The sequence below is a fragment of the Corvus kubaryi genome, unplaced genomic scaffold (assembly GCF_017639235.1).
Source record: "Corvus kubaryi isolate FWS band 111438036 unplaced genomic scaffold, C.kubaryi_AGA036_p1.0 74, whole genome shotgun sequence".
NCBI classification, from domain to species: Eukaryota; Metazoa; Chordata; class Aves; order Passeriformes; family Corvidae; genus Corvus; species Corvus kubaryi.
The window spans coordinates 18,650,023-18,674,251 of NW_024582061.1; the positions used below are offsets into that span (position 1 = coordinate 18,650,023).

The 24,229-nt window shown below is 45.1% G+C and overlaps 2 protein-coding genes across 7 annotated transcripts in view; one reads left to right on the plus strand and one right to left on the minus strand.

The window, feature by feature from the left end:
* The window catches only part of GSG1 (germ cell associated 1), a 92,021-nt gene extending 90,213 nt beyond the window's left edge, over nt 1–1,808 (plus strand). For all 5 annotated transcript variants that reach the window (XM_042050507.1, XM_042050502.1, XM_042050505.1 and 2 more), the window contains one exon: nt 646–1,808. In XM_042050507.1, coding sequence (XP_041906441.1) covers nt 646–958 — 313 coding nt within the window. In that variant the 3' untranslated portion in view covers nt 959–1,808. The remainder of the gene's footprint in view (nt 1–645) is intronic.
* FAM234B (family with sequence similarity 234 member B) lies at nt 1,751–23,704 on the minus strand. Of its 2 annotated transcripts, none has more exons than XM_042050501.1 (13): nt 23,609–23,704; nt 17,678–18,070; nt 16,637–16,735; nt 14,169–14,357; nt 12,165–12,295; nt 11,357–11,504; nt 10,870–11,011; nt 10,099–10,242; nt 6,658–6,739; nt 6,275–6,430; nt 5,565–5,682; nt 4,205–4,431; nt 1,751–3,779 (listed from the first exon to the last, which is right to left on the minus strand). In XM_042050501.1, exons 1-13 carry the CDS (start codon nt 23,643–23,645, stop codon nt 3,774–3,776), a joined length of 1,872 nt encoding a protein of 623 aa, XP_041906435.1. In that variant the 5' UTR covers nt 23,646–23,704; the 3' UTR covers nt 1,751–3,773. The 2 variants fall into 2 exon arrangements, with proteins under 2 accessions (XP_041906435.1, XP_041906434.1); XM_042050500.1 differs by having other exon boundaries at nt 5,565–5,685.
* Between the last annotated feature and the right edge of the window lie 525 nt (nt 23,705–24,229).

Here is a 24,229-nt window from a genome sequence, read left to right on the forward strand (position 1 = left end):
TGGTATTACGTGCAGGAAGGAGAGAAAGCAGGCGATAGACCACAGCCTCACTTGTGAGCCAGGAAGAAGCGCCGCACAAAGCAAGTGGCTCAAGTGGCTTTCTCCAAAGGATAAAGCAGCCAAACACAGCTGATGTGACATACCTGACTTGAGGAACAGTTGGATGAGCCTTGCAGGTGCCCATGGAAAGTGCAGGTTCAGTTTGCAATGCTTTATTGATGACCACATTGATTCTTAAACACCCCAGTGCCGTGTGTCACCCGTGGACATCAAATGCCCGGATGGCAATTTGGTTACACTCAGGTAGACAAGCCTCATGCACAGTAAGAGCAGCCCTGCAACACAGAACTTGCTTCCAAGCTGTGCTCTCCTGCTCTGACCAGTTACAGATGTTCCTGCTGCCCTTTTCCCTCTATCACTCCCTTCCCTGTGATGTGGATGACCAATATTTATCCCACTGATCTAAGAAGGCTATTGTGGTGGGATAACCACTAAGAACTAATGCTATTAACCTTAGTCATTCTAGTTCATGTCTGTGCCCAGTAGGTTCTGCCTGGCAAACCAGGGAGAACTGGGGTGTGTCACAGTGTCCCTTACCCTACATGGCTTTTCACAGCATGTGCTTCTTCTGTGTGTCTCTGGTAGCATGGCCTGGGCCTCCTTCACCTGCTGCATGGCCTCTGCTGTCACCACTCTCAATACCTACACCAAGACGATACTGGAGTTCAAAAGGAACCACATCAAGGGATACGATGGGAGCCTCAAGGATCACCCTCAGCACCACCAGTGCTTCATACAGCAAATAAGCAGCTATTATGAGCCCAAAGGCAAGGCCTTCCACTCAGTCTCTGAGGGAGTTGACTTCTACACTGATCTGCAGCAGAAAATACTACAGCGGGAACCAGAGCTGGACCTGGATGAAGTCTTGGCCCAGACAATCGGGGAGGATCGCTGTTAGGGATGAGTGCACAGGGACAGAGCAGTGGGGTTTGGGAGGCACAAGAGCTCTGAACCAAGCACTGGCAAGTTTTGGGGAGCTCTTCCTTTCTCTACAGTTCGGGGAGTGAGGAGGCAGGCACTGGGTCAGGGCAGCTACAGTAGCAGTTTGGGGGTCCTCCCTGGTCATACAGTGTGATGGGTGCCCTCATCTGACAAGGGTGAAACTGGAGGGACATGCTGGTGCCAGCTGTCTCCAAGCACTTTCAGAGTTGAGGCAGATGTCCCAATCCCAGTACTGCACTTGGGAATAGATAGCACCATCCAGATGGCAAATTGCACTGCTGGGTGGTGTCACATTGACCTTCCATCAACTGCTCCAGTTCAGTGCTATGGTGAAGGGCATCAGTGTTCATACTGACTGGCTGTCACCCTCTCTGAACACCCTGTTTATTCTTACTTTCCAAGCCCAAAATCTTCTTCTCCCTGCCCCCAGATTAAAAATCGTGGTGCAGTAGAAATAGGGGGTAGCTTTCAGACATCTCTCCTCTCTTTCCTACCTGTAATGACTCCCACTTATTCCCTTCTTGCTTTTTGCCCAAAAATCTCCCATTCTGAGGTACTTTGCTGTCTGCCTCTTTTTACTGTTTCTTCACAATCTGTAAGAATTTGGCTGGACTTTGCTTTTTGCATTACTTCTACTCATCTGTTCCTTTTTGCCCTTTGTAAAAATATTGCAAACAACCCACTAATCAAAACCCCAAGCAAACTGATAATCTCTCAAAGGTGAAACATTGGTTCATATGACACATGATGCTGTACACAGTATTTATTTTGCTTCACTGCAGTTCAAATACATTTTCCCAACAATATACAGACAGACTCTTTATTCACAGTAGGGGTGGGGGGTGTGGGCAGGGTGAATTCACATTAAGGAGGAGCTAACATCACTGCTCTCGAATATCAGTTCTCTCAGGAAGAATCTCAGAAGAGTAACTACTTAGGTAACAGCCGCTTCACCTTTCCCAGCAAGGTGGTGGCTGGACAGGAGGGAAGAGGCACTCCTGTTTAATCCCTCATACGTTACTGGTCCTCACACTTTCAGTCCTATTATGCAGCTCTATTAACTAAACACTATTAACACTAAACCCTGTCTGGAGGAAAATGCCAGGCCTAGAGGCATTGCTACAGTTGTGCTAATATATACAAAGCTATTTACATGAAAATACCATTTAACATATACAAACTGTTCACAGGCTCTGACATTAGGAGATCAGGGCCCAAGGACCAGCCTTGGGGCTTGCAGCTAATCCTGAAGGGCTATCCTGGAAGCTTTATATAGAGATGTGGGATGAGAGAGAGGGTGATACAGAAAAGAGAGGTGTCAAAGGCCCAGGAGAGTAAACCCATGGCTAACGTGCCCATCTGGAAGGAGGGTCAAAGTCTGCTGTCACTTCACCACTCATGGAGAAATGTGGGGAGGCTGGAAGGGCACATGCTAGACAGAAGAGTCCTTTGCAATCCTCATCTCAGCCTGGCTCTGCTTAATGTCAAAGGCCAAACTTAGAATGGCATACTAGGAAAGCAGTTCCTATATTGTTGCCCTAAACTGTGGGGAACTACTGGGGTACCAAAATGATTCCTTTCTATACAGTCTTTTCTATGACAAGAAAATTCATACAGATGCTCTTCAAATGCAATACAGGAGAAGGATGGCACACTGTGGGGCACAGTTCAAAACACCTAACACACTGTGAGCAAATGTGTCCCAGGGGTACCTTGTTCCTCCTGGAGCTACACACAGGGCTAGGCTGGCAAGCGAATGGCAATATTGAGCCCAGAATAGGGTTAAAATGCACAGAAAAGCTTTCTAGTTCTGTCTCTGAGCCTCTAAATCCTGAAGCAGCAGCGTAAGAATCAGCTTTTCTGTGACTAGACTGAGTGACCTTTAGTCACTTTAGATCAGTCAGGATCTACTGGACTTCTATCCCAAGAGGGCTGTGATACTTTTGCAAAGGGGGACTCTGCCCACTGGACTGCAGTGTGATGTCACAATTTGGGTTCATACAAAGCTTAAGGATGGAGAGAAATAAGCTGTGAACCTTCCACTTCTACATCACACGCATACACCTGAACTTGGGTGTCCTGAACTTGGAACTGGGAAAGAAAGACACAAGTGCAAGGGGCTGGCAAATGCTGTGGAGACCATCTTTCTCTAGATCAGATAATTCAGCCAGAGAACTAGTTTGTTTGTGAGTCTGGTAGCAGCATGGACAAGAGAGCTGAGAGCACAGGGGAAGTCGTAGATAAGACTAACCTTGCAAGAGTCAGAGGCTTCTCTCCAAAAATAAAAAGATTAAAGGTGTCCTTTAGCCACACCACTTGCCTTGACTCATCATGGCCCACTCTAGGCATAGAGCTTGTTAGACTGCTTGGGAACAGTATTTGGACATAAAAAGGTGTGTCCTAAATCTCATTCATAAATTAAACATACAAAAAATATACATATATTGTATAAATTAACACATATATATATAAAGCCTGATTTTATATATATATGTATATAAATTCTAAATTCACATTTCTGTGTTACCTGGAAGGAAGCATGCAAGAACAGCATATGGACGGGGAGTTGCTGAACAAGGTTTCTCTGGTACAGAACAGGTCTGCCTAGGACAAACCTGCCTCCAGCAGCATTCCCCAGATAGCTGAAGAAAGGGGAAGTGCTTTTAGCTCCCATTCCCTCTATGTAGCCGTTTTCCTGAAGATACACAGAGCAGCTTCCTATATTCCCCATACAGGCCACAGGTCCAACCAACATCTGAAGAACCACCAGGCTAGAGCTGAAGAAGGAAAGGCAGACAAACATTAAAGCAAAAATCTATTATCATCCAGTCTGGTAAGGTAGTAATTTACAAGTCGGCAACAGAACCTGGGCACCACTATGTGGAGGACCCTTGTTTGCCTATGTCAAAACAAGTGATCTCAGTCCCACCTCCCTGATCCCTCTGCAAGTCTCTCAGTCTCTTATGATGACCACCCCTGTTTCTTTCTAAGATCCTGTGCTGTGTTCAACTGCCAAAGTACATCTTTGCTTCACAATCTGTCCAGCTTATGCCCAAAGGGGCAGCCAGTCATCTTGCAAACAGTCTCTTTGCATCCCACCAGTCTCTTTCCATCCCAAAGAGCACCTTAACTGTGTCTGTAGGGAAGAAACCAGATGTTTTCAAAGGCCTGGATTTCATTAGGGATTCCTGCACAATCTCACCTTCTGAGGAAAGTCAGCAAATTTCATCCGGGCAAGAAATCGCCTCACTTCTCCACGGCTGATTTTTGGAGTCCTGCTGTCCTTTAACCACACCATTCGACCTTGACTCATCATGGCCCACTTCAGGCCCAGCTTGCTGACCGAGAGAAATCCTGGCTGTTTTTCAGAGGTTGCAGTTGTTGTCACAGTGATGTGAAATGCATCCTTTTGGAGATCATTAATTCCAACTGGTCCATCAGAAAAGGGCAAGAAAATAGTGGTGAAGAGTAAATGATTATGTTTCTTCCAAAAGGAATTTTATAGCCCTTACTCAGTCAGAACATCCACTGGACTGAGGGTATATTCAATCTGACTTTACAATTCCATGTACCTCAGTTGATAAGGAAAAAATTATTTTAACATTTTTCCATGGAAAGAAACTGAAATATAGATCAGAAGTGGAAGGGTTTGTTACAGGTTATGCTTTTGGGCTTGACATAGGATATGAACATATTTCAAAAATACAGTTCACTTTCAGCTTTCCTTCCCACATCTGTTAGTAGTTATTGTTTACCTCTATAAAAGGGGAAATTTGTAAAGCACTGGCAAGTCAGGTGCCTCCAGTCACTACAGAATGATCTGTACAGACCTCAGAAATCCCAGTTTCTTAAAAACCCCTCTAAAAACAGTATTCTATTTGTTCTTGACTGAACTGTGTTTTTGATACAAGTCCAATTAGATGTTATTACTATGCAGCAGTTTTTCTATGCTTCCTGGCCTACTTCTCTCAGTTCTGGATGAACTGATCTTTTATCCCACACTGCCATGCACAAGAGGCTGGCTATTTGCCGAACAGCTTTAGAAAGAGCAAGGAAATCCAACAGGGACTGTACAACCTTGTATAGATGTTAAATGCAGATCTACTTTTCCCTGAAAATATGCTTAAGTATTTTGGATTCCCCCTTACAAAAAGAAAGAGGAAGAAGTAGCACAGCTGCTATCCCAAAGAGCAGGAGATGGCCAACAAAAGCAGAAGTGTATCTGAGGTGACAGAGAAAAGTTTTATAGTGATTCTCCATGCACTGCACTAAATTATAAATAGCTCCATGGAAAGCAACAGAACTTCTCTGGTGTAAAACATGCATTAAATCAAACTTGAACCTTTCGTTGGTTAAACATGTGTAAGAAACTTTGTGGATCTTTTATTTGCAAACTAGGGGGTGGACAGGAGGAAGATGAATCTTATTTCCCACTGTTATCCTACGTGTGATGGACCTTAGGTGCTACCTTTAAAGGCACAGCTACAGCCCATTGTTTCTCACATTGTTTCTCCTCTCTTCCTATTTCTAGCCCAGGTTGTTTCTCCTCCATTTGTACTCACCTGCTGAAGCAATGACTTTGTCTGTTGCATTGGTGAGGTCCAAAAGGACTGTAGGAAAAACAGGATGGAGGAGATAGAGGTGGTGCAGCCCTGGGCGTTCAAGTCTGGGACCAGGTTGCTGTTGGAATGCAAGAGACAAAAACTTAACAGCTGGCTAGCAAAGGGGAGTCTAGCTTTGTCAAAAAATAAAGTTTTCTGACACTGTGTTGTTTTCATATGGATCAGAGAATGAAAATCTATGGTTTTATAAAGATGAAATCCTGACATCTTTTTCTCCCTAAAACAGAATTTGCTCCACATCTTCTGTTTGGTAAGACTGAAATCTAGCTCTGTCCTATGCAGCCTGATGGGCAAAGCTACAGGCAGGATGTCTGAGTCTCCATGCTGAACTGTGCTCCTGCATGGACAGAAGTACTCTGGGCTGGGAACAAATCTGCAGTAACAACTCTTCAGTGCTGCATGAAAAATGAAATTCACAAATTTTCGGGTTTGTGGATGCAAAATTTCTGTCAACAAAGCTTTACGGTGAAGAATTTACACACAAAACCTCCTGTGTTCAGGCTCAGAGAAGTCAGAATGTCAAAGTAAGAGATGTCCCTGACAGCCTTCTTATATGTTAGGTTTCAAGTTCAATGACAATAGGAATAAAAGACAGAGACTGCATGTGCTTCACAGAGAAACCTCGAAGTGAAGAAAGGATGCGTGCTCACCAAACTTTGTAACACAGGCTGTGTTTCGTCAGCCCAGAAGAGAAAAACAGACTTCTTGTCCAAAGTCATGACTGAGAGTGCATCGAGTTGTTGCCTCTGCCACGGAAGTTCCTGGTTCCAAACAGGGAGGCCAGATTTGCCGTCTACCACCACCACCTCAAGGCATGGAGAGATCGAGCATTAATGGGTGTCAAGGCATGGGTATGCAGAGCCCCCTTGCAGAAGCATGGCCTGTGCTGTTCCCTTTCGTGCCTGTGGCCACACAGTAATGAGTGCCAGCCAAAGAAATGGGAAAAGCAAGGACCAGAGAATGTTTGTCTCCTTTTAGCCAACCTCCCCCACTCCTATGCTGCCATTGCCCTCCTTGCCTTCACCTGTTTTACCTTTTTGTTCCCATCTCCAGTCTGTGCTTGCAGCATGAAGTCCAGAGTTTGGTCAGCACCAAAGTAACCTGGTACAGGCTGGCTGTAAATTTGGAAAAAGAAACACTCAGCCCCATGGTAGAAAAAAAGCCATTTCAGATGGAGGCAGAATAATTGCCTTCATCCTCCATTCTGCCTCTTAAAATCGCAGGATTTGTCATGCTAAATATGATCTTTCATCCACTCAGAATTATTTTGACTGCCAGGAATCATTTGTTGGTGGATCAGAAAAGTGAAAAATGGTAAAGCAGCCCATGGTGCCTGTCAGCCATTCTTCAGAGTTGTCCGTGGGGGGGGCATCCCTTGATGGGCTGTGTGGACATCTGTTTATCTCCCTGTACATGACTCTATCATTCTTTCCTTTGCACGAGAACCTGTACAACTGTTGCTGTAATTATAGAAAATTATCCAGTCCTTCCAAAATGCATTGGCACATTTGACCTCCTGCTGAAAGTGGATTTCCCAGGCTGCCTTAGCTGTGTGAAATGGATCTTAATATACTCGCCATTAATGTCAGCCCATGATTCCTTGTATTCTTACTGCTAGCAGGTTTACAAGCCTTTTTATGACCTTAAACAGGTTAAATGAAGTCCCTTCTCATCCTCTCACTTCTGGGTGACATAACACATTAATATCTCTCATTACACTGTTTTTTAAACATCTTGCTTGCTTTTGGCTTTCTGAGCCTTGCCTCTGTCTTCCTTCAATTCACCACAGCTAGACACAAAGTTCTAAATAAGCACAGTTGAGTCCACAAAATTCACAGAACCAGAGATTTTATGGCAAGGCAGGATCATCAGAGTATATCCTCTCTCCTCTTATTTATGACAGATTACTGTGTTTCACCCAATTAACCAAGTATCAGTAGGCTGACTTTGCCTCATCTTTGATGAGATTAATTCATCACTTCTCATGAGAGTCAGTTCTAATGATTAATTTCACCCAAAGAAACATTCCTGCATCTTCATTTTCTTGAACATGACTGGCTTTTGCTTCAAGGCACTTGTTCTTGCTATGCCTGTTAGCTTCTATTTCTTACACATGCTTATGAACTCACCTCTCGGGCTTCTCTTTGATCATATAAACTCAGGAATTCAAATCTTCCATGCTAAAACATTTTTTCCAGACCTTTTCTCAGGTTTTTTTCCAGCTTCTCCTTTAAAATGTGCATGACAGAATGGTTCCTGAACAGCAATCCCACAGTACTGCAGTGGCTTGACTTTATACTTACGACATCAAACAACGTCATTTGCTTTACAGACACCTTTGGCAACCAGGTGTTGCTTTCAAGGCAGTATCATGAGACACTCCTATAGCTTGAAAGCTCTCCAGTAACAAAAGGAAGTAGCAGGCAATTCTATCCTATGACCACAAACTCAAAACATCTCCTAAGGTGCCTCTTCTCATGTCCCTTATGGGTTAGAGTCAGTGGCAGATCCCACAAACTGAATGCAGACAGACTTAAGTACATCGGATGCTACCAATCAAGTGAAAAATCCCCTGGGCACTTTCTCAAATGAACCAGAAGGCTAGTAATTATTCTGCCCAACAGTAATCCCCACAGCAACCTGCTATTAATCCTCTCTCATCTGAAACATCCATTTACAACACAATTTGCAACTGCTTACTCAATTTCATGGTCTCAGAACTTCGCCCTTGTTTTATGACTACTGATTCTCCTTTATGGTTTTCCAGGGATCTTGTCAAAAGCTATCTGGAAATGCAGCACATCTGCAGTAGCCATGTGGGTTTTCTCAGAAATTATTCCCACAGGTCTGGACTTAGTCTGCCTGGATGACGTGGTGTACTTGGGGCAGGTTAACCCTGGAAAAGGGGCGCTCACAGCTGACTCTGTAAGCTTTGTCTAACAAGGAATTCAGTCAGTTTGACTCTGTGGTAACATCCCTGAGCTGAATTTGTCCCCCAGCCTGTGGTGCTTACGTAGAACTTAAATTCTAAAACAATCCAAAAAACCCTCTTAATTAAATGCTTGCCCACAATACATTCAGTGCAGCAAATTTTGTCTTTCTTAACTCTGAGAAAACAGGTAGTCCAGGACTTCAGCACAATGGCCTAGAACATAAATTGCTTTCATTATTTTTCAATGATTATCAGACAGCTCCTCTACATGTATTGTACTCTGTCCCCTAGGAGGTCAGGAAACAGGAAGAAGCAGCAACCTTGAATACTAGCTGCCCAGAGATGTTGTGAAGTCTCCATCCTTGGAGATTTTTGAAACCTGACAGCACACAGCCCTGAGTAATTTGCTCTAGCTGAGTCTGCTTGAGCAGGTAGGTGGGATTAGGCAATCTCCAGAGAAGCCTTCCAACTTCAACCACACTGGCAAAGAAGTTTTCAATCCTTCTTGATTTGTATTTTCCAATTTATTACTGCATCCATTTAGAAATTTCTTGTGTATAACTGGTTCTACAGCACCTATGAAGTGGCTTTGCTTAGTCAGTACACACTTACCCTTTAAACTCGATGCCAGACACATTCAGAAGTCTGCAGATTCTGGGCCCAAAACACTCCTAGTCCATTTCCTTTCCCCACAGCACGATCAACTAGCCATAACCCATTCCTAAAGTCATGGTTTATGTCACCCATCAGCCCTCAAGAATGTGGACATTACCTGAATATCAAACATAGCTGAACACACTTTTTTTTTTTTCTTAATGAAGTTCCAGTGCCTTCTTCCCATTTATGCTCTTGACAGTTGGGTAAAACTGAGCTGAGAGCTGCTTTCTTTATTCTCAATACTAGAGCAAGCAATTGTTTCCCATATAATTTCCCTCAATTGTGCCCAACTGCCCTTTGCAAATATTTAATACTGGGCAAGCTGAAATTGCTGGTTATTACCAACCGACAAGATCTGGAAAATGACTTAATTTCCATGTGTGAAATTAGAGGATGAGCAGTATTATTTTAAGGTTTACATTAAGTATAGATGGTGTGCTGACTGTCATCAGAACGCTCATTTTCAGCTTTCAAGGAACATTAAGATCTCTGGGCCATACTCATTCACCTGCTCTAAATTCTTAACATCACTAATGTAACTGATCCTCTCCACTGAAGCCCTGGACAGCAGGTGGGCTGAATCACACATCAGTAATTCACTGAATTCCAATGCCCCATCATTCCCATGACTTCAGTGTCGGGTACCTGAATCAAGCCCCTTATTTGTGGTCACTCACAAGCACAGCTCAAGTTGCCAGCCTTCTGTTCCTTGCTCCCCCTGCCCTCCTCACTTGGCTCAAGAACACACACCTCCAGTTCTTAGATTCCTCTGCAGACTTGGACAATTACTGTCAATTGCTTTCTAAGGAACACATGTGCTTCCAACTGGAAGTCAGGAAATGTTACAGGAAGAAATAGGACAGAAAAATGTTCCCAGTAAGTTACCTGCTGATATTCTGCAGCTCCAGGGTCCAGTGGGGCTCCAGGTCCTGTCCCCTCAGCAGGATCAAGCTCTCTTTGGTTGTAATGAGCAGGTTGCTGCAGTTTGTGTCAGGTGTTTTCACTGTCTGGAGGAAGTCAACCCCCTCACTGGGACAAATGGAAAACAGAGAGGAAATCAAGGCTTGAGTCTGCACATCTCAGCAGTAGCTGCCTTTCCACATGGCAATTGCTACCAAAGATTTGAGCTGTACTTGGAGAAGTCCATCTTTTCCCCAGTGATGTGGGTTCCTCAGTTAAGTGAGCTAATTTAAATATGGGGTCTTCTGAACATCATGAGTTACTATAAAAAGCGTGAAGTTTGCGAGTTCACATTTGCTCCCTCCCTTTATTCCTATAGAGGCCTGTCCCACAATTTGGCAGTAAAAAAGAATGAGCCGAGAAATCCAGGCCCACATAGACCGAGCTTCTCAAAGAGACTCCATTAGCTGGGAACACTTCTTTTTTTCCCTTCAGCTATGCATATGGGGCTGAAGAAAGGAACAAGGAACAGAAGAAGCTAAGGTCTCCCGTTTATCATACTCTGCACTTCTTTGGCTAGGACAACCAGAGGACAGGGAGGAAGTGATGAGTTCCCCACAATATTCCCCAGTTATCAACTGGACAGTGAAGGAAGGACAGTATTGAAGTAGAAGCGACCACCTCTGGGAGCACTAGTAAGTGCCTACCCTTCCCTTCCTCTCCCAGAAGGAGCAAGATGACAAGTCCATCTTCTACCTGTAAATGCCAATGAGCTCTGACAGGTTGACAGATCTGTGCTTTTCCCACTCTGGCTCCTCCTGCTGCAGCATTGCAGGAAAGTTGTCCCGGTTTCTGGCTTGGGTAAAGATATCCCTCAGGGCAACTGCTTGAACATTACCTGCCAGGAAGAGCAAAGATGAAGAGTCCTGACTGCAAAAGATAACCTAGTAGAACAGAGGGTGATTGGGACCACTGCAGTTGTGGTAGAAGGCAAGGAAATGCCCAGAGCTGGAACTTTCCTGGCATGATGTGCCTTTGGGAAACTCCAAGGTTTTTGAAGACTAGCAGGTATTGGTGCTCCTGGACTTTTCCACACCATGGCAGTGAGACTTGTGCTTTCGCTCTCCTAGCTTTTACAGCAGAAGGCATGGCAGAAATATTCCAGGGATGCTCTGGACCATTTTAGGTACAACAAATGTTTTCTCAGGAAGGTGAAGTGCTGCAGACCCAAGGTGCACCTTACCAAAACCAAACAGGATGTAGATGGCTCCCCGGCTGGTGATGTGGACTTGGGGGCCAATCACTTTCCCTTCTCCGTTGGTGCTGTACTTCACAGGCCCACCCAGAGCAGTTCCAGTCTTTCCTGATACCAAGATGAAAAACACATCGGGCTGCAAAGAGAGAGAGGTAGAGATTTTTATCTTTCAGAAGTGCTTGCATGCACTTCTGCACCCAGAATCTTCCCCCAGCCCCACAGCATGAAGCTCCATTGATCTTTTCCCCCTCAGCAAGGCATAGATAGTGTTTGCTTTCTCTTTGCTCAGTCCAGCTTCCTGGGCATCTTACAGTAATGTTTTTCTCTTGACACAAATGCATCAAATATAAAAGGGACTTCAAAAACCTGAGTTCCTCTAACAACATCAAAGTTAGGATTGTGGGGAGGGATGAACGTAAAGGAAATCTGCATCTGAATCAATCACACAAGTATTTCTTTCTTTCGGATAAGCTAAATGCTCCTTTCTTCAGAGATCCATCCCTACACTTCAAACCACACATGCACTGAACAGAAACAAATAATTCTCAAGTCTCAGTCAGGTGCAAATAATGACCCTTCTGTTCATCCCCAGCTGTCAAGAATGCAGGTAGTGTCATTATTGTTTGATCTCACTGCTCTGACCTACTGGAAGAAAAAGGGTGCTTTTCAGCAAAATCCAAGCGAATGAAAATTAGGGGCTCTTGCGGTTCCCATTACAGTCCTTCCACATCAGGCTGTTTTTCCTCTACACAAAGAGTAAAGGTCCTTCCAAACCTCGAGTAGGGATATGCTGTACCTGTGTCTCTTTGAGAGCCAGAACAACAATATCCCTAATCCCATCTCCATCTACATCTGGAAGAGTTGCAGCTGGTGCAGCCAGGATCCCACTTGAAAGGTGAATGGAGTTCAGTGTCCAGATGGTCTTGCCTGTGGGAAGAACAGGATAAAAGGGACCTAACGTATTAGGGCAACCAGAGGGCATCCCTAGAGGGTTCCACAAAACCTTCTTGAAAAGGGAGCAAGAGAAATTATTTTTCCCATTCTGTGTGAAGGAGAAAGACAAACTTACAAACTGAGACAAGCTGCAGTGGCAAGCAAAATTCTTCTCCCAGCATTTCTTCAGATTGCCTTTGATTCAGGTTTCAAGTCCTACTCTGCTTCCTTCTTAGCATCTCTCTAAAATACCTGAGCCCTAAACAATTTCTGAAATAGCAGAGAATATTTAACGTTCACTTTTGGAAGGAGAACCTAAATGAGAGTGCTGCTCTGCAGGACAACAGTTGTTTGCCTCAGCCAGCAGAAAAGGCGAGGTAGATGTGAGGAAAGGGAACAGATGGGTAGTTCTGATATTCAAAGTGCAAATCTGTGTCTCAGTTATATTCCCAGCAGCAAATTACCACTCCAGCACGACATGCTCACTCCACCTCAGGGTGAAAGCATGTTAGCAGACAGGATGTCAAATGGTTCAGCAGTCCAGCATGGACCTACCTGGGAACTCAGTAAAACCAGATTTGCAAACTTGCAAATAAACATCAAAAAAAGGCAACAATTAAATTTGATGCTTTTACTTTTTCATCATTCTTCGCCGACACTTCTGCTTTTTCAATCTTTAAAAATGCTCTTCTGCTGCTGCTGCTCTGTAGGATAAGGTTTGCCCCTGTATGATAAAGTAAACCAAGTGCCAAACTTGTACATTAATAACACTACTACTGCTGGTAAAGGAGGCAACTCATGGTCCTGACCATGCAAACACTTTGCAAGTAACCTGGTCCCTAAAAGCATTTGAAAAGCAAGCAAAGATAGCTACAGGTAAAATTAGAGGAAACTTGAGAAGTCATATTCACATCCTAACAGAAGTTCTAACGGTATGGAAATTATAGGATAAAATACAGTTGCTGCTCCCTGGTTGGAATGCGGTTGGCATGCCCGAAACCTACTCCACCATGATTCCCCAATCTGCAACCATAGCACCTGCTAAGGGGGATGGAACAGAGGGTGGAGTGGAGTGGGAATACCACGGCCAGACTGTAGAAATCCTTGCAGGGTGGGGAACTTGATGTTACTTTGCAGCTGATAAAACTGCATAGCATCTGTCAGCCAGGGGAGACAGGAGATGTCTTGTTGCTGAGCCAGCAACTGTGGTGAAATCATTCTACTTGGATGAACTTGGTTCATTAAAACCTAACTGTAATATTAACACACGCCTCCATCCCAAAGTTACCCGCCTTCAGGGTACCTTTTTGTCGATTCCAAAAACAACCCTATACCTACCTATGAATATTTCTGCCAATGAATTAATGTGGTAGAACAAACAGCAACCACAGAATGAAGGTTCACATGATCAAGTGATTAAAAAAGCAATATTCATTCACATCTAATCAATTCAACTATGGGCCTAATTTCTCTGCAAGGTTTCCTGGATGTCGTGTATATCGTTATATAACTTCTCCAAGAATGCTGTTCAGCTCTGTGGTGCTGTTAGGTAGGTCCTGACTTGTACCAGCAGCTCAATGCTAATGAGAACAGACTTTACATATTCTTTATGACATGGGGATGCTATAGGATAAGATTAACACTTTGAAATATTCTGAGATGTAGGACGAAGATGCTGCCGCAGAGATGAAATGTTTTGGATTCTCTTATCCTGTGTAACTAGAAACTCATTAGTGTTTTGACTCCTTCCTGTGTGCCACTAACAGCCACCGTGACGTGCCAGAACCAAATTATTCATGCTTATTAGTCCTTCAAAGAAAACAACAAAGCAGTAGCATATTTCTAATATGCTGGTAGTTGACTTTACCTGTGGAGGCACTGAGAAGGCTGAGGAATTTTGACGTTCCTGTAACAAGGCAGACAGGCCCTGCAGCTGCCCCCAGTGACAGCCCATTGCACTGCAGACTCCGAGTCTCCTCTGGAAGCTGGATGGACCACAAGGTGCTGCCATTCATACCAGAAAGTGCCACCACAGTTACGGAGGGTCTGGAGACACCTAGAAGAGGCAGGAAAGAGAGGCTGTAATCCCTTGGTATCAGAGGGATTACTATGACCACGTTGCCTTGGGTCCTTGTGCTGGAATTCCAGCTCTAGCTCCTGGAACTGAGCAGTTCAAGACAGACAAATCCACACTGCCTGAAACCAAAGGTCAAATGTCACCCTGTGGCTGAATTTCTCTGCCACAGAGCCTAGCAGTGGTCTCCAAACAAGCTGGGCTGAACATCAACAGCCCAGAAAATCGTGGAGGTTGGACCTGAGCTCATAGCAAGAAATGTGGTCAGCTGGGCAGAGAGAACCAAGTTCCTGGGGACAATGTGCTCAGTTGTGCTGACTTTGTGCTGACTTCCTCCTGTGAAATTTACCGCTGTCAAACCAGATTGACTCTTCTGATCCCCTCCTCCCTTAACAAAACAGCTAGCACCAAGGGGAAACTTTAAGTGACTCCCAAGGTAGATGTCACCTCATATGAAAGTGCTGGCTTGTTTGTAATTCTGGAGCAACGGAAGGTGATTGGTGGTCTGAGAGCTTTTTCCTTTGTTTTCCAAAGGAGTTTCATTATTGTGAGAAACAGACTGAACGAAACCAATTGGTGTAACTCGGCGTTCTTTTTCCAATTCACCAGTTAGCACAAAATAATTGTGAAATAAAGTAGTCTATGCTGTTTCAACTGACTGTTGGCTCTGACTCCAAATGTGATCAACTTTTAGCTCAGCCTGCCCTCAGCTATCAGAGTGGTTATTGTAATTAATCTCCACCTAGTATGGTCATACCACAGTTTAAGATGAACTCCCACACATTTCAAAATAACAACAGACCCAGTCAACTTCTGTCTTACTAGCAACACATACAACATGTGATCTGATGACAAAAAGGGCATATATGGGCCACTGGCTAAATACAAGTCTGAGTCCACTCTCTAAATCAAACTAACTCTCTTCTCAAACTGAACATCATGTGGCTTATGCTAAGGGGTTGCCCCAGATCAAGTTATCTTCATCACATTGATAGGGACCAAGAATAACTAAGTCCTGAATGCAGCTCACAGCTGTTGTGTGTACAAGCTGGAGAAACAGTTAAAAATGTCACAGTTTACTCCCCCAGGTGCCAATCCCAAGCTTATCTCTACTTGGCACTGTGTGAATGCTCCAAGCACAAGCTACAGGCGGGCTGATATCCAGCTATGTGAGTTTTGGATTGTGATCTGCTTACACCTGTTTTAGTGTCTGGTTTTTGTCTTCCAGCCCAGGATGCAACTAGGTATGAACCAGTTTCATTCAGAAAATGCTGACTATATGTATATCTGGGATAAAAAATAAAAACAATGCAATGGCAAAAATACAGAATGCAAGGACAGACTATATGAACTGAATACAGCCTTTATGTCAACAGTATCTTCCTCTCTCACTTATTTTTTAAGTTATTTTACCATTTTCTCTATGTTCATAGGTTTCTTTTTATAGGACTTGCTGTGAAATACTGAGGGCCTTGCTTGGGCCATGGAGAAAGGCATCTTCCCTATCCTCTAACAATATTTTTATTAGCTCTTTGAAGAGCCAAGGCATTTTGCTCCCACAAGAATTTTCTTCAGGTTGTGCAATGTATGCTTGCTCCCTGAATACATCTCTGAGACTGAACAGATTCACCCAGTATCAGGTGATGCCAGGATAAGCAGATGCAGTACAGCAGGCAGCTGGGAATCTCCAGGACTTCAGAAGCCCAGGGCAATAGGATGCCACCAGATTTGGCAGCCTCTGCATAATGGTGGCCAGTATCAGCAGGCTCTGCTATGTTACCTGAAGGGTGTGAGGGCTAACAAAGAGAGCAAGGCAGCCAGGAGGAGGAAGCAGGGCAATACCTGTGAAACAGCCAGGCACAGTAGCTTCCCCATCATCAGTCTATTATTTGTGAATTAACAATGATTTGGAGCCTGGCAAGTATATGGAGTGACCTGGAGAAAAAGGCAGCAAAGTGAGGGTGTTTGCTACAACACTAACCTACAAACAAAGTAAGTGTGCACAAATGCAGGACAAAGAGATGGAGTTGCCCCAAGATGAGGTAAGGGCAAACACATGATGTTGACCAAAAGGTATATGAGCACAGGCTTGTAATGAAAATTTTAAGCATGACCAACCACAGGCACAGCAATTTTAAGGAACTCTGAAAAGAGCAATGCAGTGGATTTGCAGTGGCAGGAGCTCTTCCTGTGTGTAAGACAAACATACAAAGGTCCATACTAACACATGAAGAGGAATGGAAAGGAGCTGCAGTGCTTACCCATGACACTGGCATTCATCAAGGCAGTGAAGACAATGAGGATGTCAGGGAGGCCATCACCATTCACATCACACAGTTCCAGTGGGGATAACACACCACCTGCAACAATTACACAGAGTCACCGCATGTCAAAAAGGCCACCCTCTTTTTTCACACCAGGAGAGGAGGGCTGCCCCAGAAATAAGACTTGTGGGTAGACAAGCCTCACAAAGTCTGCTAAGGAACCACCAAGGGCAGGCAGCTCACACCATGGTAAGATCTTTCATTGCATGGAAAGGCAGAAATGTAGCATCTGGGTCAGAGAAAGGAAAAGGAAAAATGGAGGAGCTAACAGAAAAAGATTCATGTTTCCCACTTCAATTTCTGAGGTGATGTGGAGCCATGTATCTTATGAAAAGCTTAGATTTGGAAGCCAGGGGCAGAAAGCAAGGAGGGAGAGACATATCTAGACCTGGCAGAAATTATTTCACAATACAGTGCTACTTTATTGCAGAAGCCAGAATGGGAGATACTTTAGACATGTTACCAGTGGCCCATACAGGATAACAAAAGATCTCAAATGTTGATTCATAAATTCAAGCAGGACAAAAAGACAATGGAATAAGGTTAGTTAAGCTAGTTAGAAGACACAAAGACCTCAAACCCTCTCCTCTCAAACACAACCACATACTTCAGCATGGAGGTACTGGTAAAGTCCAGGCTGTAGAAAGGGAGGCACTGTACTTTAAAGTGGGCATCTCCATCTGGAACAGAGCACAACATCCAGACAAAAAGGCAGGATGGAAGAAGAGTCAAAATAATTTTTGATGTTGGCAGAAACAAAATTTTGTGGCACTGTTATCTACTGATGCCAGATTTCACAGGCCTCAGCTTCAAGAGTGAGCAGAACACAGCGACCTGTCTATCATCTCGGAGCATCTGTAGTGGTGAGGGATGGCCTCTGCTCGGACCTTGCCCTCCCAGATAGGTCTCTCCCACCAATGCCCAGCCTGGGAGCTGCCACCTCCCCCATGCCAGATGCTGTTCCTGGGGCTTTCTCACCTGCTCCCTGACCTAGGTTGCGGTTCCAGGTGTTATGCAAGTCTCTAGGGGGACAGGGAATTAGAAATGCGCACACCAACACAAGAATCATCGAGATCACCACAGTGAGCAAAAAGATCGCGGTGCGCAGGTATGGCATGAGGGAGGGAGCAGCCTTCTGCTCCGAACTCCCAGCTGTCTCTGCAGGATAACCCTCAGGCGCGGTCTCTGATGTGTGCTGCTTTGTCATCCCAACCTCCACATCAGAATCGGGGTCCTGTATCTCTTCAGGAGGGCTCTTCCCGTTCTTGACCCCCCCATTCTTCTGGATGTTGAGTACAAGGTCATCTTCACTTTCATCACTGTCAGCCTGAGTGAGGGGATCATATTCCCCAAGGTCTGGGCTCTTCTTTCCTGAGAAAAAAGATGGAGAGAGACAAACATGAGTTCCTCACTTTTGCAGGATCTCAGTGGAGAAAAGGCTGCAGTGGAGAGTGACACAGAAGGGATGACAGAGTAGTCTGCATTTTGCATGGATCCAAGTAGTGCGAAGTGTGAGAGAAATGACAGGGTCTCTCCATGTTTCACAGTAGCAGCTGTGGGAGAAAAGATGCTGACAGTTTATTTTCCTCAGCCAAATGTGTGTGTGTGTATACATATATGGATGTGTATGCATATGTCTGTACGGAATTCATGGCCGATTCAATTCTAATACTTTCTTCATTGGTAAAGAGATACATGAACTCTCCCAGAAGATGAGGGAAAAATGATTTTGCCCCTTTAGGCCAATAACATGCTGATGTCTGGAGGGATCAGGCTGCTCCTCCAAGACACCACCTTCTCTGCATGGCTCAGCTCTGCGTGAGGGAACGCTCCAACCCCTGCAGCAGGCAACCACAGTGCACCTGCTCTGCTCCTGCTCCCACCAGAGCCAACAGCCTGTGCTTAGCCTGGCCAAGATAGATAACGTGGTACTGATCACTTCAGGTGGTGGTACAGGAAAGTAGCTTAGCTTTACGTGTCTCCTGCACAGATGCCCAGCACACAGACGACTTCTCCCCCAAGCCCTAGACAGCCACAGGGAGTGTGGTGAGGGCAGGTATAGAGGCCAGTCACACACCCTGGCATAAGCCCAGTGCCATCTGTTTATGGTGACAGGAAAGATCACGCAGACTCACTGCCCTGAGCTACGAGTGGAGGGTCACGTCTCAGGGAGCTGCCCTGTGCCACAAGGCTGGGCATGGAGCCACAGCCACTGCTCTGATGATTGCAGAGTCTCAGTGTCTGGTTCTCTCTCTCCTATTCCAAGGTGGGACTTTGCTATCTGAGGTATCTGTCTCATTTCCTTTTGTTTAAAGCTGATCTGAGACAGGAACTAGCTTGTGCCCAAAGATTCCTGACATGATACATGCAAGGCATAACTAATAAGCAAAAACATGCAAGCTGTAACCCCTCTCAGACAGGAAGACGATGGGAAGGCTTTACAAAGTGGAAATTTTAGGGTTTTCATGATTATTCTTCCTAACTACGATACTATACCTTACTTTTGGTTTTCCTGTTAAAGACAGGCTCAAGTTACAGATGTATAGTAGTACCTAGTTAGTGCAACACACCTATTTTGCATAATCTAGAGTGTATTTTGCAGCACAAGTATCTCATTTCTTCCTCGTTTCTCACCCCACAAAAGGACCTTCACTTTCCCTCTGTCTACTACTTATAAGTGGTATTCAACTTCTTTTTTATGATTTAAGAAAAGCTTTCAATCCCACTAAAAACCAAATGCCCCACACTAAGTGGAACAGCCAGGACAACTCACCTACACTGAACAGAAGGAAATAAAAATATCCAACAAGCTCACATATCTAAGTCAGACTCTTCCTTTTTGAACTAGGGGCTTCTACAAAAGACTCAAAAATCTTGTGAACATACACAGTCCAAAAAGCAGTTCCTTGTGGAGGCAGAGCACCCAACCAAGAGATACTGCATTCTTATGGGTTGGTCTGGTGTATCCCTGTGACATACTGCATTGTTTCACATAGGTCTGTTCTATACATGCGTTCAAAAGTGTGGGCTTTTCAGGAAGTCTTGATAACCTTGGCTGCATCCTGTAAGTGCACAGAAGGCCACGGACCTTGGTGGCACACAGCTCTCTGCTCAGAGGCTGCAGCGTAAATTTCACAGGTGTCTATATCGTAGGTTGTGCTGAAAAGTGACCGAAAGACTACTCAGTCAAACAAAAAATTCCAGAGAGGTCTCACTGCCAGGGTATTTGCGGCTTCTCACAACAGATCCAGATGTGCCAGTTCAAGCCAGGTCAGACTGGCATGAAAAACAAACGTGGCTGGCCCAAGAGTAAATGGTATTTAGCCTGGGAAGTCAAAGTCGGACAGTTATGTTAACTAGACTGCTCCCAATTTTGGAAACTGGTGACCCTTCAGTAAAACAACTCAAAGTGTACTTATGCTTCAGATATACTATGATTTAATTATTTTATTTCCAAACCGTCAACCAAAAGACTGGAACCGGCTGTTCATCCTTGAAGCAACCAAAAGCATTGGTGCCAATTCAGTTTATCTGGAACAGTTTTGTTCTGGATCCCTACGAGACAGAAAGGACGTTGAAAATACGGCTCACCCACTCCTTGAAATGGCAGGGACTGAGATGCTGGCAGTGGTGTGAACCACAATCTGTAACAGGAACACCTGTCCTACTGAAAACCACTGATCAGTGGCTAGAAAACAGCTACTACACAGTAATGATAGCTTCTGATGATCTACATAGGAAAGAATCTGCAGAATTATAAGAGAGCTATAAAGCAGAGAGCTGCTCAGTCTTAATTTATGTCTAAGCCTGACTAGGAATCAGAAACTGACACTCTTTTGCCCTATCTTTCCTCAGAAGGTTATCCGGCATGCCCACAAGGCACAGCCACTCAGTAAAGTCAGGCATAAAGTGCCCTGCTGAATTTTTTTTTTTAAAGCCAAAATAAGGGAAGGTACTGCCCTTTAAGAAGGGCTGTTGGAGCACTCATGTAGCACATGTCAAACCCAATTATATATCTAATCTCAGAGGATTCAAACGCTTATCTCCCACTGTTCATAGAGAACCTTAACCAATCTGTAGGTGTTTTGGGAATGCTGGCAAGGATCTGCTCAGCTCAGCTTCCCAAGGCTGTTCTGTGGTGCAGAGAAAATGTAACTCATGATTCACCTGGCTGGAGAGAGAGCAGAAGAAACACAACTCTTCATCCAAGTTTTAGGTCACTTACTGTGGGAAGGAGAGATAACACATCTGGCTAATCAATCCCAGATGATTTTTCAGCACAAAAGTACAAACAAACATAAAAACCAGTAAAGAATGTGTGAAAACAGAGGCAGTCTCACATCATTTAGAGAATGATGATTTATTTATAAGTGCTCCATAAGTCAATTTCTTTCCTTTCTGGTTAACAACAAGGCTCAGGCTGGGGGAAAACAGTCTGTCCAAAACTGCTTCTGTTGCACGCAATCAGCTGCCAGGGAATACATAGTTTTCAGTTTTCCATCGCGGAAGTAGAGATGTTAAGATCTGAGCTGGCCTCTTGGTCAAACTCTCACCATATCTCCTGAAATGATAATCACAGTGTAGCCTTCATGAGAAATGAGTCTCTGTGCTAAACCAAGTGGCAGTTCTGCGGCCTTATGTAGGTACCAATCTGTGTAACTCACATTTTGTTATCTGTCTTCCAAAGAGACTCCAAGTGTATATAAACCTTGCATCCACTTTACAGGTGTGGAGCTAGGATCAGCAGTCAGTTTCCCTGCTGCTCTGTGTTCCCTCCCTCCTGCAGGTAGAGTCAACAAAGTGTCTTCTGTTCTGACCTGCTCTGAATCATATTCCATTTTTCCACAGCACCAGTGATAAAACAGAGGTTCCCATTCAGAGGCCCATGGTTACAATCAGAGGAAGCTACTGGTCACATCACCCGGGATTTTTTGATTTTTTTTTTTTTTTTTTTTTTTTTTTTTTTTTTTTTTTTTTTTTTTTATTTTTTTTTTTTTTTTTTTTGCAGCCACTGGAAGAAAAGCAAATACTGATGATGGAGGTTTTCAAAGGCAGAACAGAGGGAAAATGCCCCAAACGTATTGGCCTTTAAGGGCAGTAGGTCTCTAAACTGCACTTCATGACTTTGAAAATCCCCCGTGTATTTGCCAAATGCTGTTTTTGCACAGACAGCTCTTGCAACTACTGCAGCAGAAGAATGTGACCTCTCAGTGAAGAACAGATGATCATCGTGTGACCATGATCTGGAAAGAAGGCACCCATGAGGTGATCTGTGTTGAAATGAGGCCCCAGTCATAATAAAATATTAATTTCTTGTGCTGATGGCTTCAAAGATATTAATTGTAATCTTATTTTTCTGGTTTCGACTGACTGGAAAGGCTTTTCTTTGCACTCACTTTGGAGTGAAAAGAGCAGATTTTGAACTTCAGAAGAGTGCAATTTTCACACTGGTTCCAGTGTCTGTTGTACTCACTTCACGTTCTGTTTATTCTTCTGGCAGTTGGCAGGCACCAGTCAGTGGATACTGCAGACATATCTCTAAGCCCATGAGGAGGTAAGTTGCCACATATTGATTCTTAATTAATTTAATGAGATGCAGCAGGAAAAACAGATATAGCAACAGGCTTTCTGCTTTCTCATTGCTGTCAGAAGTTGCATTTTTCAAGAATTAAATGCACAATAAAAGTACGATTTCTGCAGTTTAACCTAAGGACTGATGCAAGAACTGTTCTCTTAAGTGCAGCTGCAAGGCCTGTTATGATCTTTTCCAAATCAGTGTCTCCCAGCAGCAGGTATCAAACAGATCATGCTGGCTCCAAAGGTCCCAGAAGAGATCTGAGACCTCATGGTAATGTATTCCTTCCCACTCTGACAGACATATATATATATACACACATGTATGCGTAAAACCAGTAAGAAACTGACTCGCAAACAAAATTTCTTTGAATGAGACTCAACAGGCACCACATAAACTAAAAGTAACCCTTAACTCCTGGCAAGGGTTATGAAAAGATGGCAGGAAGGACCTTGATGATGACATTAATGTGACCTTCATGGACTGATGGAGGAAGAAAGTACCATCAGTCCACTGAGTGCAGCCTCACAGACCGGGGCAGTGCAGGGCCACGGCGGTGTGTAGTGCCAAGGAGGAGCCCTCCCCAGCAGCACACAGCTGGGCCCTGTCTCTGTCCCAAATGCAAGACACTTTTCAGAAGAGCAATGAGGTACTTTCGCATTGAAGTTAATGCAGCCAGGTGCATTGGCACCATCTACAGTACATCCACCAGCAACTAGCATGCTCCCAAGATCTGGTTTGGCAAGGTATTTTAATTCCCTTTTCATCTCCTTACTTGAAGAGAATGGCTATTGGACTGCTGCTCACCACACACAATAGCCCTTTATGCTTGAATATCCCTTCATCTCGCTGAAAATCTCTGGCTGGAAGGTGCAGTGGCGGCAGGCAGCCTTTAAACATTTACCTGGGTAATCGCAGTGGCACTTACCGAACTCCTGGCCTGGCTTCTGTGGGTAAAAGCCGGCAGGAGTAGATCTGAGAGGCTCCGCGCTTTCTTTCCTCCCGCGCAGTCCCCTCGCAGGGCCGCGGCCCAGGCTCCCTCTGCTACACACGACGCCCTCGGGGCCCCGAGACGCTGCCCCGGCCCCTGCGTCCCCCCACTCGGCCGCGGGCCCCCCGCGGAGCCCAGGGGCCGCCTGCACCGCCGGGCCTCACCCCACATGGCCACATCACTACGGCAACGCGCCCCGCAGCCCTCAGGTAGCGGCACCCGCGCCTCCCGTGAGCAGGGCTGCCCCGGGCGCGGCTGTACCTGGCCTGGCCTGCCCCCGCCCGGCCCGGCCCGGCCCGGCCCGGCCGGCGCCCGGTCCCTCCCGCGGGAGCGCAGCCCTTACCCGGCAGCTTCAGCGCCCGGGACAGCACCGTAGCCATGCTTGACACGGCAGTGCGCACGCGCCCCACGCCTCCGCGCCCCGCGCCTCCCCGCGGCCTGCTGGGAATTGTAGTTCCCAGGCGTGAGGGGGCCCGTGGCCCTTCGTGTTCGTGATGACCGGGAGGGGCAGAGACCCGCAGGGAGGGGCGGGCCCGTGGCAGCGAGCCGTGACCGAGGACAGCCCGGATCTCCACAGCCTGCACGGCTGTGTGGGCACAGACAGATGGAAAATAGGCTTGTCATCCTGAGTGGTTTGCACAGAAAGTGCCAGTCCTTTTAAATTGTTCTTGCTATAAATATATGCCTTCATTCTTGGAAAGCTTTTGGTTGGAAGAAATCTAGTTGTTTCCGTTTTATTTTGCAATTTTATTTTACTTTATTTTATTTTATTTTATTTTATTTTATTTTATTGTTGTCATTGATTAATTACAAAAGGTGGCCAGGTTGTTTTCCAAAGCTGTCCTCAATCATCACCGCAGCCTTCCGAGGTACATGAAGAAGTACACTCTCCCTTTCCCACAATGGGGAAATTGAGCAAGGAGGGTTTTGTGGCTTCCCCAAAGCCACAAGGCTCCAGCTTCCT